Source organism: Garra rufa, chromosome 19 (assembly GCF_049309525.1).
Source record: "Garra rufa chromosome 19, GarRuf1.0, whole genome shotgun sequence".
Classification (NCBI taxonomy): Eukaryota; Metazoa; Chordata; class Actinopteri; order Cypriniformes; family Cyprinidae; genus Garra; species Garra rufa.
Genome location: NC_133379.1, coordinates 13,368,583 through 13,382,161, shown reverse-complemented (window position 1 = coordinate 13,382,161; position 13,579 = coordinate 13,368,583). Strand labels below are relative to the sequence as shown.

Genomic DNA, 13,579 nt, shown 5'->3' with positions numbered 1-13,579 from the left:
GGAATCTCTGTGGCTGTCAAACATTAGTGAAACACTATTCCATTCATAAGTGATCAACTATATGTTGTATAGCAAAAAAAGATTTACAGCAATATGCAGTAATAACCATTTATACAAATATCAAAAAGTCAGAGGTTTGTGATAAAGACACATATCGAACCACACAGATGGAGGGTTTTAACAGTGTTCTTCTCACAGAACCAGAGCGTGTTTGCAGATGCGGCTGGTTTAATTTACGCTACACTTGGCAAACCACAACATATTTACGAAGATTGGTCTGGACTGAGAGGATTTCATGCAGTGAATCTTGGGAGTTTCCATCAGTTAAACTCTACAAAAATGTACATTTAGAAGCCTTTTGAACATTTCTGTTTTCTGTTGTGGTGATGGTTCTTGGTTCAGAGTGTCATTCTTTATGACGTTTGGAAAGCACTGTAAACATGTTGAATTACAAAACTGGCTGTGAGATCTCAGAAAAGCTCTGGCACTTTCTAACCCACTTTAACTGGAATATTTTAGCAATTTGTGCATATCTGCTGTCATGACATTCAGACATTTTAAAGTGTAATTTCAGTGTCTGAACTTCTTAAAAAAACGTTTAAATATTAATATTTTTTAACTAAATAATAATAGTATGCAAAAGAATAAATAAACATATTTAAGTGTAAATGTTTTAGTTGGACATTAAACCACATGTTATTTTGAAGTTTAAGTTGATCTGAAATAGAGTTTTGCTGATCTTTAGTGATTAAGTAGGACTGAAGTATTTTTTGTCTTTGAAATATGGTTAAAGTGTACTGCTAAATGTACTGACAAGCATTCTTAGCCAAAAGAAGTATACTTCAAATTGATTTTATAAAGTAAATTTCAAGTATATTTTTAAGTATTCCTTATGTAGTAAGTATACAAATATCAGTGTACTATACAAGTGTATTTCAGTACTCCTTGGGACTAAATTGGCCCACTTTCTAGTATATAAAAGTATACGTTTTGGTATACTTTTAGTACACAACTAGTTTACATCTATGTTTTACCAGTATACTTTAATCAGTATACTAAAAGTGAACTTACAGGTATACTGATTTTAGTACACTTTAAATTATAGTCTAAGTAAACTACTAGTTTTAATAGTTTGTAAGTATACTTGTAAGTTTTCTTTAAGTTAAATTTACATAATACTTTAAGTATACTACTATTGTTAGGGTTCTACGTGCTGGACGGATGAGACGTGAGACGAGATACAAAGACAACACTATATTTAATACAATCTTCAATGGAACAGGCAGGAAAACAGAGATATATCCACACACGAGGTTCAACGTAACATAAGCAAAGACTGACAGAGAGCTCAACATACAGACAGACTTATAAAGGGTAACTAATGATTACAGACAGGTGAAGGGGATCTTGAAAAAGAGGGCTAAACCAAATCACACAGATCAACAGGGGGAGACAACGGGAGAAACCAATGACATAAACTGACATAAACGTAACAACTATGTCCCTATTTAGGTATTTATTTGTATATATTTTGTAATATCTGAACATACAAAACATCAAGCAGGGTGTCTGCTTGTAAACAAAAATTCTAGCTTTATGCATTCTTTTTTATAAACACTTGAATGTGGGTAAGTTTCATAAATAAAAGAAATAAATAAACAACATTTTGAACAAAAAGCTAAAAAAAAAGACAATTGATGATAATCAAAACATAGATGGAGTCGATCAATACCCTTGAAAAGGCTTGACAGTCATTATTAACTCTTCATGGGTGACATTTTATTCCATAACGTTACACAGTTTTCGATATCTATGGTTTTGATGCTGTTTTATGTCTGACGATTGTGTTAGATTACATGTGGAAGCATCTGTTGTTTCGGTTTCTTCTTCACTTGTGTTTTGGAAATTCTGTTCAGAAGATGTGCAATAGTGCCTCTAGTGTATAACAATGAAAACACAGATTCTCAGTAGAGCTCAAATATATTTAGACATTTTCTCAAGTATACTTAAATGCCATTTCAGTATATTTCTGAGAAGCATATAAAGCACATTTCTGAGAAGTACATAAAAAGTAAACTGAAAGTGTACTTTCCTATTTTAGTTTAAAAGAAGATACTAATAGCACACTTGAATAAACTAAATGCGCTATTTTCTTTTCTATTGAACCTTCTGTATCATGTGTCTTAGCTGTAAAATAGCACATTTAAAAATAAATATTTTAAATGTAATATCAAACTACACACTCCAGTGCTTCATTATGTTAGACGCAAAAATAAATGTATTTCTGTAAAGCACAACAAGAGATTATAGAAATGTAATTTAAAATGTACTTTAAACAAATACAAAGTGCGCTTTTTAAAAGTGTAGCAAACATTGTACTGTTTTTATATGCACTGAAATAAATTAATATTATTTGCAACTTACAAGTGTGCTTTTTTTTAATTTGTTTAAGATTTGCAGGACACTATAAGTGCACATTCAGTACATTAATCACAAGGGTGTAACTGTAGTACTAAAAGTACTTGCCAATAAATGTTCATTTGTTCGTGAGCACATTGTACAGTACATAACTGAGTGTTTGTATGATGGCAGAGACGGCGGCTAAACTGCGACCCTACATTTGAGCTGGAGGAGATGATCCTGGAATCCAAACCACTGCATAAGAAGAAGAAGAGGCTGGCGAGGAAGACGAGGGACAGCGGCTCTGACGGATCTCCTCAGGTAGTATCTCAATGTACTTAAATACTTTTAAAAAAATGACAAGTTTCAGTAATACTTGTATGTGGGTTATGCAACAAGACACAAAACAATTGAAGTCCGTTTATTATATTAACATGTTACCCTTGAGTTTTGCAATGACTGTCTTCTTTGTTTGTCCGTATGAGTCATTTCTCTGAAGGATTTGCGCAATGGAAAATAAGAATCGTTGACCTTTAGAAACATTAACTTTTTTGTTTTTGCAGAGTGATTTAATTACTCAATTTCTTTCTTTTGATACACACTCTGAGGCTGGTAAAAAAAAATAAACACTGACAACTATGCAAGATTTACAAGAAGACAACAACATGACCTTTGTAAGAAAGAAGTGCACTAATTGTTTTTAATGTCCACTTGTAGTTTACCTCAAATCTTAAAAGTGTGTTTAAAAAAACTGTACTTGCAGATAATATGAATGAAAAAGGCCACTTAAATGTACTTAAAGAGACACCTTCTTGATAATTTCTTAAAGCACTTGTGCACAAAGTTCACATTATAATGTCAAATTAAAGCTTTAAACTAGGGCTGCTTGATTATGGCAAAACTCATAATGACGATTAATTTGGTCAATATTGTAATCGCGATTATTTTACACGATTATGAGTAGGTCTGGAACTTTATATGATTGATTCATTTAAAGATAGCGATACTAAAAATAAAAAAGTTACGGCGGGGGTGTTACATGCTTAGTTTCTTATAAAAACTACCAAAGTCTCTCCATCAAGAGCAGTGAGTGATTTTGTCTTTGTCTTTTGTTGTTTGATGAACATTAAGCACAGAGAAGGAGAAGGAATGTTACTTGTGGCCACTTTAAGAGCTGCATGGATCCAAAGATACCAAACGCCACATTTTAACATATATTTGCATGTATTTGACCATTTAGGTACACATCTCAAGCTAAATGTTCACTTTACTTGTCCGTGTTCTGTTCCGTCTCTGAATGCATGGCATTGCACAGAACAGCGCAAATTCTCTTTTGTGCTTTTAAAAACACTACATCAAATAAACATTAATAAATCGCTATATAAACAAAATTTATTATTATTATTAAATCAAGCACGTCCCATTTTATGCAAGTCACGTTTCATGATTTTACTGAATTGCATGTGAAATTGGGCTTTTATAGAGGAGCGAAATCGCACAAGGGGGGCCAAATCGGAAGCAATAATCGATTTATCTCGATTATTGTATTTTCATAATCGTTTGAAGTTTGAAACTAATCAGAATTTGAATTAGTTGCACAGCCCTACTTTAAAGTACTTTTAAATTATGATTGTTCAGTCTTTTGTCATGCTTTAAAGAAGTGCACTTATTTTGATGTGTTGGCAAACATGTTAAAGCACATGTAAAGTGCTTCGTTAGAATTTTAACTGTAGAGTATTATTCACTATTGCTTTTAATGAATATATATTTTAAATATACTAATACATATCTGGTAGCCATCAACTTCCACAGTATTTTTCCCCCATAAAATGGAAGTCAATGGCTAACAACAACTGTTTGGTTCACAATATCTTTTCTTGTTAAAACAAAAACTAGGTAACACTTTACAATAAGGTTCATCAGCTAATATTAGTTACAGTTAGTTAACATGAACTAAGAATAAACAGTACTTTTTCAGCATTTATTAATCTTAGTTAATGTTAATTTCAACATTCACTGATGTAATATTAAAATCAAAGGCGGTGCTTGTTAAAATTACTTAAAATTAAAATCCACTCTGAATTGACATGAACTAACAATGAAGGGCTGTATTACTTATACATTAACATAAATAAATAAATAGTGTAAAAAATGTATTGTGCATTGTTTTTTCATGTTAGTGCATTAATTAATGTTAATAAATTACACCTTTTTGCAAAGTGTTACCAAAAACCCATATAGATTTGGAGCTGAATAAATGACCATTTTCATTTTATACCACTGTAATAGATTTTCATTTTTTTTTCTGTAATACATATACTGTTTTAAAAGTATTCACAGAATGAAAGAAAGATATACTGTAGGAGTTGGAGTTAGCATTGTACGTGCAGATTTTCTGAAGCAGTGAGGATCAATACAGTATGACCAGTCCTGCCCTTATATCCAGTATCTGCTCCTGACTCTCGGTTTCTCTCAGACTTCCTCCCACTAACTCCATCTGTCCTGACCGCCTCTTTGTTCTCTCCTCCCACTGAAGTTTGTAATGCATGAAGAGAACCTGAGTTACTTTTTACTCATTTGAAAAAGCAACTCAGATTGAGCTCTTAAATTTGTAAATTGAAAAGTAATGGATTGCAATGTGCAATGGGGGTTAAGGCACCCTGGGGTAAAAGGCGACTTTGATATGAAACCACTTTTGAAACCTTTGATAAACCACTAGATGGCACAAAAAATGTGCCGTAGCACTTTCCAAAACATTCGCTTTTCAAGATGCATGTGCAAATTAGTCCGATCCTTGTAGCGATTGTGGGAAGCAGCGCAAAGTTGATTCTGTGCTTACTTGATCTAATATTTGATGTTTTTTAAATGTTGGAGATTTAAGTAAAATGAATACATATATTTTGATATAAGGGTCTACTTAATGATTTTCAGTTTTGTTTAAGAGAATTAAAGCAACTTTTTAAAATAATGAACAAATATGTAAAAGTATGGTATTTGGGGTAAAAAGCTTCCCTGCTGTTGAGGCTAAAAGGCACAATAATTAACATGCGAATTAATAGATGGCTGACTTTTCCATTTGTTGACATGACATTGTTAGATTCCGATGGTAAATATCATATATGTGACCCTGGACCACAAAACCAGTCTTAAGTCGCTGGGGTATATTTGTAGCAATAGCCAAAAATACATTGCATGGGTCAAAATTTTAGATTTTTCTTTTATGCCAAAAATCATTAAGAAATTAAGTAAAGTTCATGTTCCATGAAGATTTTTTGTAAAATTCCTACTGTAAATATATCAAAATGTAATTTTTGATTTGTAATATGCATTGTTAAGAACCTAATTTGGACAAATTTAAAGGTGATTTTCTCAGTCTTTTTGATTTTTTTGCATCCTCAGATTTCTGATTTCAAATAGATGTATCTCAGCCAAATATTGTCCTATCCTAACAAACCATACATCAATAGAAAGCTTATTTATTGAGCTTTCATATGATGTATAAATCTCAGTTTTGTCAAATTTAACCTTATGACTGGTTTTGTCGTCCAGGGTCACATATTATGTTGGGTGTCCATCTTAAAGATAATCACCATGTTTACTATAAAACCATCATGTTTAAAAAATGCTGTTAATCATTTCATATAATAAAATGTAATGTGTTGTTACTACTGTAAATCTATATTTAAATACTATGGGATCTCCTTCAATGCTTTCAGAATCTTTTTTTTTTTTTTTAATGATTTTGTTTCTGTACTTTAAAAAATATTTGTATATATATTAACTTTTTAATGACATGCATTTATCGAACAAAAATACATTTTATTTATCAAAATAAGCTGAAAATAGTACAAACTTTGCTAAAGTGATTGTTTTGAACAAGTATTAACTTAGACATCATTAAAAAAACATTATTTTAGCTAAAGTATTTGTATCAATACTGTGTGCCCCCCCTTGCCACCTCATACATTTATAAGATTTTTTTTAGAAAAAAATTACTTGTATGATTTATTTTCACACAAAATCTGTTGCTCCATAAATGTTCAATACAAACTAGGGCTATACAATTAATCGAAATTCAGTTTCGATTCCAGCTTCAAATTATTATGAAAATACAATAATCGAGATAAAACGATTATTGCTCCCGATTCCGCCCACTTTGTGCGCTTTCGCTCCTTTATCAAAGCCCAATTTTACATGCAAATCAGTAAAATCATGAAACGTGACTTGCATAAAATGGGACGTGCTTGATTTATTAATGTTTATTTGATGTGGTGTTTTTAAAAGCACCAAAGAGAATTTGCACTGTTCTGTGCAATGCTATGCGTTCAGAGACGGAACAGAACACGGACAAGCAAAGTGAACATTTAGCTTAAGATGTGTACCTAAACGGTCAAATACATGCAAATATATGTCAAAATGTGGCGTTTGCTGATTATTCGTGTAAACCTTCATCAGTTCTGTCTGAAATAGACGTAAACAGTTGAGAGTGAAAATCCGCATGCAACAGTATACTGGATCTGTGCAGCTCTTAAAGCGTCCACAAGTAATATTCCTTCTGCCGTCTCTGAGCTTAATGTTCATCAAACAACAAAAGACAAAGACAAAATCACTCACTGCTCTCGACGGAGGGACTTTTGTAGTTTTTATAAGAAACAAAGCACGTTTAATTCTTACAGTGAAGACTATGCTGTTTCATTTTACATTCAATTAATTACATTCAATTTCCAAACCCACTCATAACCGTGATTACAATACTGACCAAAATAACTGCGATTATGATTTTTGCCATAATCGAGCAGCTCTAAAACAAATGTATATTTTTTTTCTTGCAATCATACATTTTGGGCGCAGTAAAAGGCACATTTTTTTAGGTTGTATCCTACTTGAAATAATCTGATTACTTGTGTTGTGTTGCCCTCAACACTGGTTCTCTTAAACGAATGTCAAATCTCAGTGCGTAAAATGTCAGTTCACCCAAAATGACAAATCTGCTATAATCTGCTCATCCTCATTCTAAAAACCTGTATGTATTTTTATCTTCTGTGGAACATGACATAGTGTATGTTCAGCAGCTTGTGATTGAATTTGGGTGTGAAGGAGGCCTCTGCTGGATTGTAGCATGCTAAGCATCAGTCACGCTTACTCGAGGAAATCCCTGCGCCGGTGGAGCTGTGTGGCTGGGCTTTCTGGAGTAAGCACTAAACACTCGACACCTGCTGACGCCTCTTTAAACCCAAACTCATGACTGCACATATTTACACAGGCAGCAGCTCTCGCCGTTTTGCTTTGCAGTACACATTTTGTGTTATATTAGAGACGTTTATGGCCCTCTAATGCTCAATTCGGGCTAGTCTCTATTGAGAGACTTTATTATCAGTTTAAATCTAGCCCACATTGCAGCATATTCTTATTCTGACCAAAAATCATCCACTTACACTCTTAATAAATAGGTGCTTTCCATAAAAAGAACCTTTAACATCGGAAGAATCTTTCAGCTTCACAAAAGGTTCTTTGTTCAAAAGAAGATTCTTCAGATTATAAAAAAGTAAGGAAGAGATGGTTCATTAAAGAACCTATGACTGAATGGTTCTATGGCATCACTGTGAAGAACCTTTTGAAGCACCTTTATGGTCTGGATCTGGATGACCAATCATAGTTTTGTTGGTCCAAGTAATTGTTTAATAATAAAAGTGCATTAGAATCACTGAATGCTTGTGTACCTCGTATATTGGTCTGTGTAAACAACACTGTAAAAAGATTTCACCAGTTTCAACTTAAAAATCTAAGTTCAGCAGCTGGCTTAAAATTTTAAGTTAAATCAACTTAAAACGACAAGTTATTTAAACTCACAACAATAAAATGTTAAAATCACTTGTACTTTTAAGTTGATTTAACTTATGAGTTGAAATTTCTTGCAGTTTTACGTTGATTTAACTTAATGTTAAGGCAGCTGCTGAACTTAAGTTTTTAAGTTGAAACTGGTGACAACATTTTACAGTGAAGCTTTTCATGAAATATGTGACCCTGGACCACAAAACCAGTAATAAGGGTCAAGTTTTTGAAGATAGAAAAAATTGTTGTCTTGTTTTCAGAAAACAAAAATACTCAAAATTAAGTGCGTTTATGCTAGGAACAAGCTAAATAATTACCAATTGGGGTAAGAAAAATACTCGTTTTCTGTTTGAAATAAGATTTTTATTCTTACCAAACTAAAAATGTATTGGTAGTTTTTTTTTTTTTTTTTTATGTTTAATCATTTTTGCCCATGCATGTTCATTCATGTCTTTTTACTTTTTAAATACCGAGGACATAGCATAACATATAAATAAAATATCATAAAAAAAAAGATATATATATATATATATATATATATAAATGAATTTTTATTTTTATGAATTTGAATTTTTAATGCTCTTATCAACATAATAAACATGAAAAAAAAATACTATTTTTTTTTTACAAAAAAAATCCCAGTTTTCAGGAAGCTATTATCCTAATGATTTTTGACATAAAAGAAAAATTGATAATTTTGACCTATATAATGTACTTTTGGCTATTGCTACAAATATACCTGTGCTACTTAAGATGGGTTTTGTGCTCCAGGGCCACATACTTGGCTTTAGACGGCTGTGCTGCACACCTCCTGACAAAAGAGAAAGCTCTGCATTATGCGTGACTGACTTCTGGTTTCTTCACTGTCATGAAGTGTTGTCAGTGTGAATGCTCCTGAAGGCTTCTTTCTGCTGTTCTGTCTGCCTGTCTGACACCCTGCTGCTGTAGCACCTGTAGTCAGGGACTAATCTGCAAGACAGCTAGTGCAATAGGGCTCAAACTGATTACTCTTCTCAGACTGCACTGAAATGACAAAACAACACAAACATGTAGAGGACTGTGAAGAAGAGCCCATAAATTCACACTTCAGTGGCTTTTAGTCTGTTTTGCTTCAAGGTCATCAAATATGTAAGTGTACTTTATAAATATGAAAAGTCAAGAAGACAAAACAGGCTTTAAAAAAGGATAAAAATCAAGAAAGATATCTTATTTTAATTTCAATTCACAACATTTAGCTTATAATAATGTTTTCTAATTTGAGTGGTATGGGTACCCTTACGAAAAAGAAGTGTGCTATTAGCATATTTCTTTTAAACTACAAACAGGAAAGTATACTTTCAGTCTACTTTTATGTACTTCTCAGAAATGTGCTTTATATACTTCCCAGAAATATACTTAAAATGACATTTAAGTATACTTGACTTATACTTAGAAAGAGTCTGAATATATTTGAGCTCGACTTGTGCTCTGAGAATCAGTGTTTTCATTGTTATACGCTAGGGGCGCATTTTCCGTACAGAATTTCCAAAACACAAGTGAAGAAGAAACCGAAACAACAGATGCTTCCACATGTAATCTAACACAATCGTCAGACATAAAACAGCATCAAAACCATAGATATGGAAAACCGTGTAAGGTTATGAAATAAAATGTCGACCCATGAAGAGGAAATAATGACTGTCAAGCTTTTTCAATGGTGTTGATCGACTCCATCGTTTTGATTATCATCAATAGTCTTTTTTAAATTTTAGTTTAAAATGTTATTTATTTTGTATTTATGAAACTCACCCACATTCAAGTGTGTATAAAAATGCATGAAGCTAGAATAAAATGTTTTAGTTTACAAGGAGATACCCTGTTCTTTCTTTTGATGTTTTGTATGTTCAGATATTCATATAACAAAATATATACAAATTAATACCTAAATAGGGACAGAGCAGTATACTTATATAATAGTAGTATACTTAAAGTATGATGTAAAGTTCACTTAAAGAAAACTTACGAGTATGCTTGCAGTATAAATCTACTTAACTATTAGTTTACTTGGACTATATTTCAAAGTGTACTATAAATGCAGAAAAAATATTAATTAGTAAACTATCAGTGTATACCTATAAGTTCACTTTTAGTATACTTGCAGAACAAACTGAAAACATAGATGTAAACTAGTTGTGTATGCAAAGTTTACAACTGTTACACTAAAGTACACTTAAAAATATAGTTTTATATACTAGAAAGTGGGCCAATTTAGTCCCAAGGAGTGTTGAATTGATTAAAGTATACTACTAGTACACTGATTTGCATACTTACTACATAAAGTGTGCTTAAAAATATACTATAACTTTACTTAAAATAAACTTGAAGTATACATCTTTTTGACAAGGGTAGGTTTTTGCAGGAAATTCATGCATGCAACTGCGTCATTATGTCACGTCTATAAACATGAAGGCGGCATCCTGGCTAGTAGCTATATCGCATGTGAGGATGCTGCAGGTGCTGGATAGTTTATAGCCTTTTCTTACAGTGGCTGGAATAATTCAATTTATCATTTTGATTGCAGATTGTAATCCATAAAGGTTTATGTGTTTATGGAACACAAGTGACTGAAATTAGATAAGACTGTGGAATCTCCTAATTCATACAGAGAAGGATTTTGTAAGCTGAAAAAGGCATAATAGTCAATAGGTGGTAAAGATAAGTTCAAGCTGTATTAATTAGCCTAATATCTCACCTACCCAACTGGAAATGAGAAGAACAAACACTAATGTCGTCAAGATTCTTGCCCTGGAAATCCTGCTTCAGTTTGATCAACAACAAATGCCTTTTGGTTATTTGTTGTGACACTTGCATAAACTTTTCTATATTCCTCTGACTATAGAATTGTAAATATTACAATATCATAGCCCAACAACTTTGATCAGCAATAATAATAAGCCTAAAGTCCCTTTAAATGAAATAATATACTGTAAATATATATAAAGCCTTTGTTATTACTCATAATACAGTAGATCATAACACAGTCTCGGAGGTAAGAAGTGAATTATCCTTCACCTGAAATGTTTGTCTTTTCATCCTGAAAAGCGAGGAAAGTTGGATCCCAATATTTAGGAACTACATTTTCCACAAATCCATTCACTGGGATGTTATCTTTTATTCTGGACGCCAAGGGCAGTGACTGTAACATCGAGCGTGTTTTGCAGTATTAAACACATACGATTTCATCAGGCTCCGAAAATTCTTAAAGAGTTAGTTCACCCAAAAATGAAAATTTTATGTTTATCTGCTTACCCCCAGGGCATCCAAGATGTAGGTGACTTTGTTTCCTCAGCAGAACACAAATGAAGATTTTTAACTCAAACCGGTGCAGTCTGTCAGCCAAATAATGGATGTGGATGGGCACCAAACCTTTTAAAGTAAACAAAAACATGCACAGACAAATCCAAATTACACCCTGTGGCTCGTGACGATACATTGATGTCCTAAGACACGAAACGATGGGTCTTTGTGAGAAACTGAACAGTATTTACATCATTTTTTACCTTTGATACACAGCCACGTCCATCTCTCCTGAGCACGAGTTTGGCATCCGGCTCATGACATGTGAACGCGCTCTGGCGTAGATTTCGCAAACGCCGGAAGCGATCTGTCGCATGAATACAACTAGGGCTGCACGATATTGGGAAAAAATTACATTGCAATATATATTTTTTCTTGCGATATATATTGCGATGTGTACAAATTCATTTATGTTCATCAGGTTGTTTTGAACTGCTGAAAAATCTAATAATAATTCAAGAATAATTGGGGTAATTTTGTACCATCCATTGTATGGCTGGCAGACTGCACCGGTTTTCATTAAAATCTTCATTTGTGTTTTTCTGAGGAAACAAAGTCACCTACATCTTGGATGCCCTGGGGGTAAGCAGATAAACATCACATTTTCATTTTTGGGTGAATTATTTCTTTAAAAATGAACACAAAGAATGGCATTCTCACCTGCCATAGTTGCAACTCTTGGGTCACCAGAAAAGCGTCTTCAACGCACCACCGTTTCATTTAAAAAAAAAAAAAATGTTGAGCCGCATTCTCATTGGCTGCTGATGCAACAGAGACCAATCAGCTGCGCTGTGTAGATAACGAACAAAAAACCAATCAGCATGCGCCATCTAGAGCTTCATGACAGAACTTTGTGTTTATTATATATAATTACTATATTTTAATATATTGTCACAAATGTAATGGTCCTTTTATTTAAATGAATCAAACAAATAAAGTCTTAATAAAGAAAAAAATTATAATAAAAGAACTGAAATCTGTGCTAATGTATTTCAACCAAACCAAAAATAATGCTTTTATTTTAAAATGTTCACATTGACTCTTAATTGTATGCCTAATATGCCCAAACAAGTCTGTTATTGTTTTCTGTCACTCACATTCAATTAAAAATATCATTACATAAATGATATAGCGTTTTTTTTTTATTCAAAATGGCAAATTTGACCAAAAAAAAGAGTCATAAAACAGTTGTCAGATGTCAAATCTTTAGCTACTCATATTTTACCTCATGCTATTTCATCGTTAAGCCCTGCCTTGTTTGATTTGATTGACCATCTAAATCATTTTGACATTGACGAGCGCTGTTAGACCGCCGAAGCAGAAAAATCATTATTATATTTCATTATTAGAGGGGAATTTGTCCCCTTCAGTGTTTATACTGATTACGACTGTGCTTATTTTACAAGTTACTCACAGTAGTATTTCATGTCAAATATGAACTAATTTTAACTCTTTTCTTTTGATTGCACAGAATGGCCAACTCCAGCAGCGCTTAGAGACTGTCCAAAGAGATTTCATCGTCTTCAACAGGGAAAAGTAAGAAATATTTGACAGTTTAACAGTGCCATGTCTCATTTTATGTATCAGTCTTCAAAGTAAAGGAAGTATATATATATATATATAAATATATATACAGTCAAGCCTGAAATTATTCATACCCCTGGCAAATTCTGACTTGAAGTTACTTTTATTTAACCAGCAAGTTTTTTTTTTTTTTTTAGAAAAATGACACAGATGTCTTCCAGAAGATAATAAGACGATGTACAAGAGCCATCATTGTGGAAAAAATCTTTTATTTACATTTAAACGAAAAGTGGCATGTTCAAAATTATTCATACCCTTCTCAATAATCAATAGAAAAGCCTTTATTGGCTATTACAGCAATCAAACGCTTCCTATAATTGCTGAGCAGCTTTTTGCATGTCTCCACTGGTATATTTGCTCATTCATCTTTAGCGATGAGCTCCAGCTGTTTCAGGTTGGAGGGTCTCCTTGATCACCCTGATCTTTA

The 13,579-nt window shown here is 32.8% G+C and overlaps 1 protein-coding gene across 1 annotated transcript in view; it reads left to right on the top strand.

Annotated features, from left to right (window-relative positions):
- Positions 1 to 13,579, top strand: part of stk32a (serine/threonine kinase 32A) — a 121,109-nt gene that overhangs the window by 103,154 nt on the left and 4,376 nt on the right. The window contains exons 10-11 of the mRNA XM_073823958.1: positions 2,593 to 2,721; positions 13,040 to 13,104. Coding sequence (XP_073680059.1) covers positions 2,593 to 2,721; positions 13,040 to 13,104 — 194 coding nt within the window. The remainder of the gene's footprint in view (positions 1 to 2,592; positions 2,722 to 13,039; positions 13,105 to 13,579) is intronic.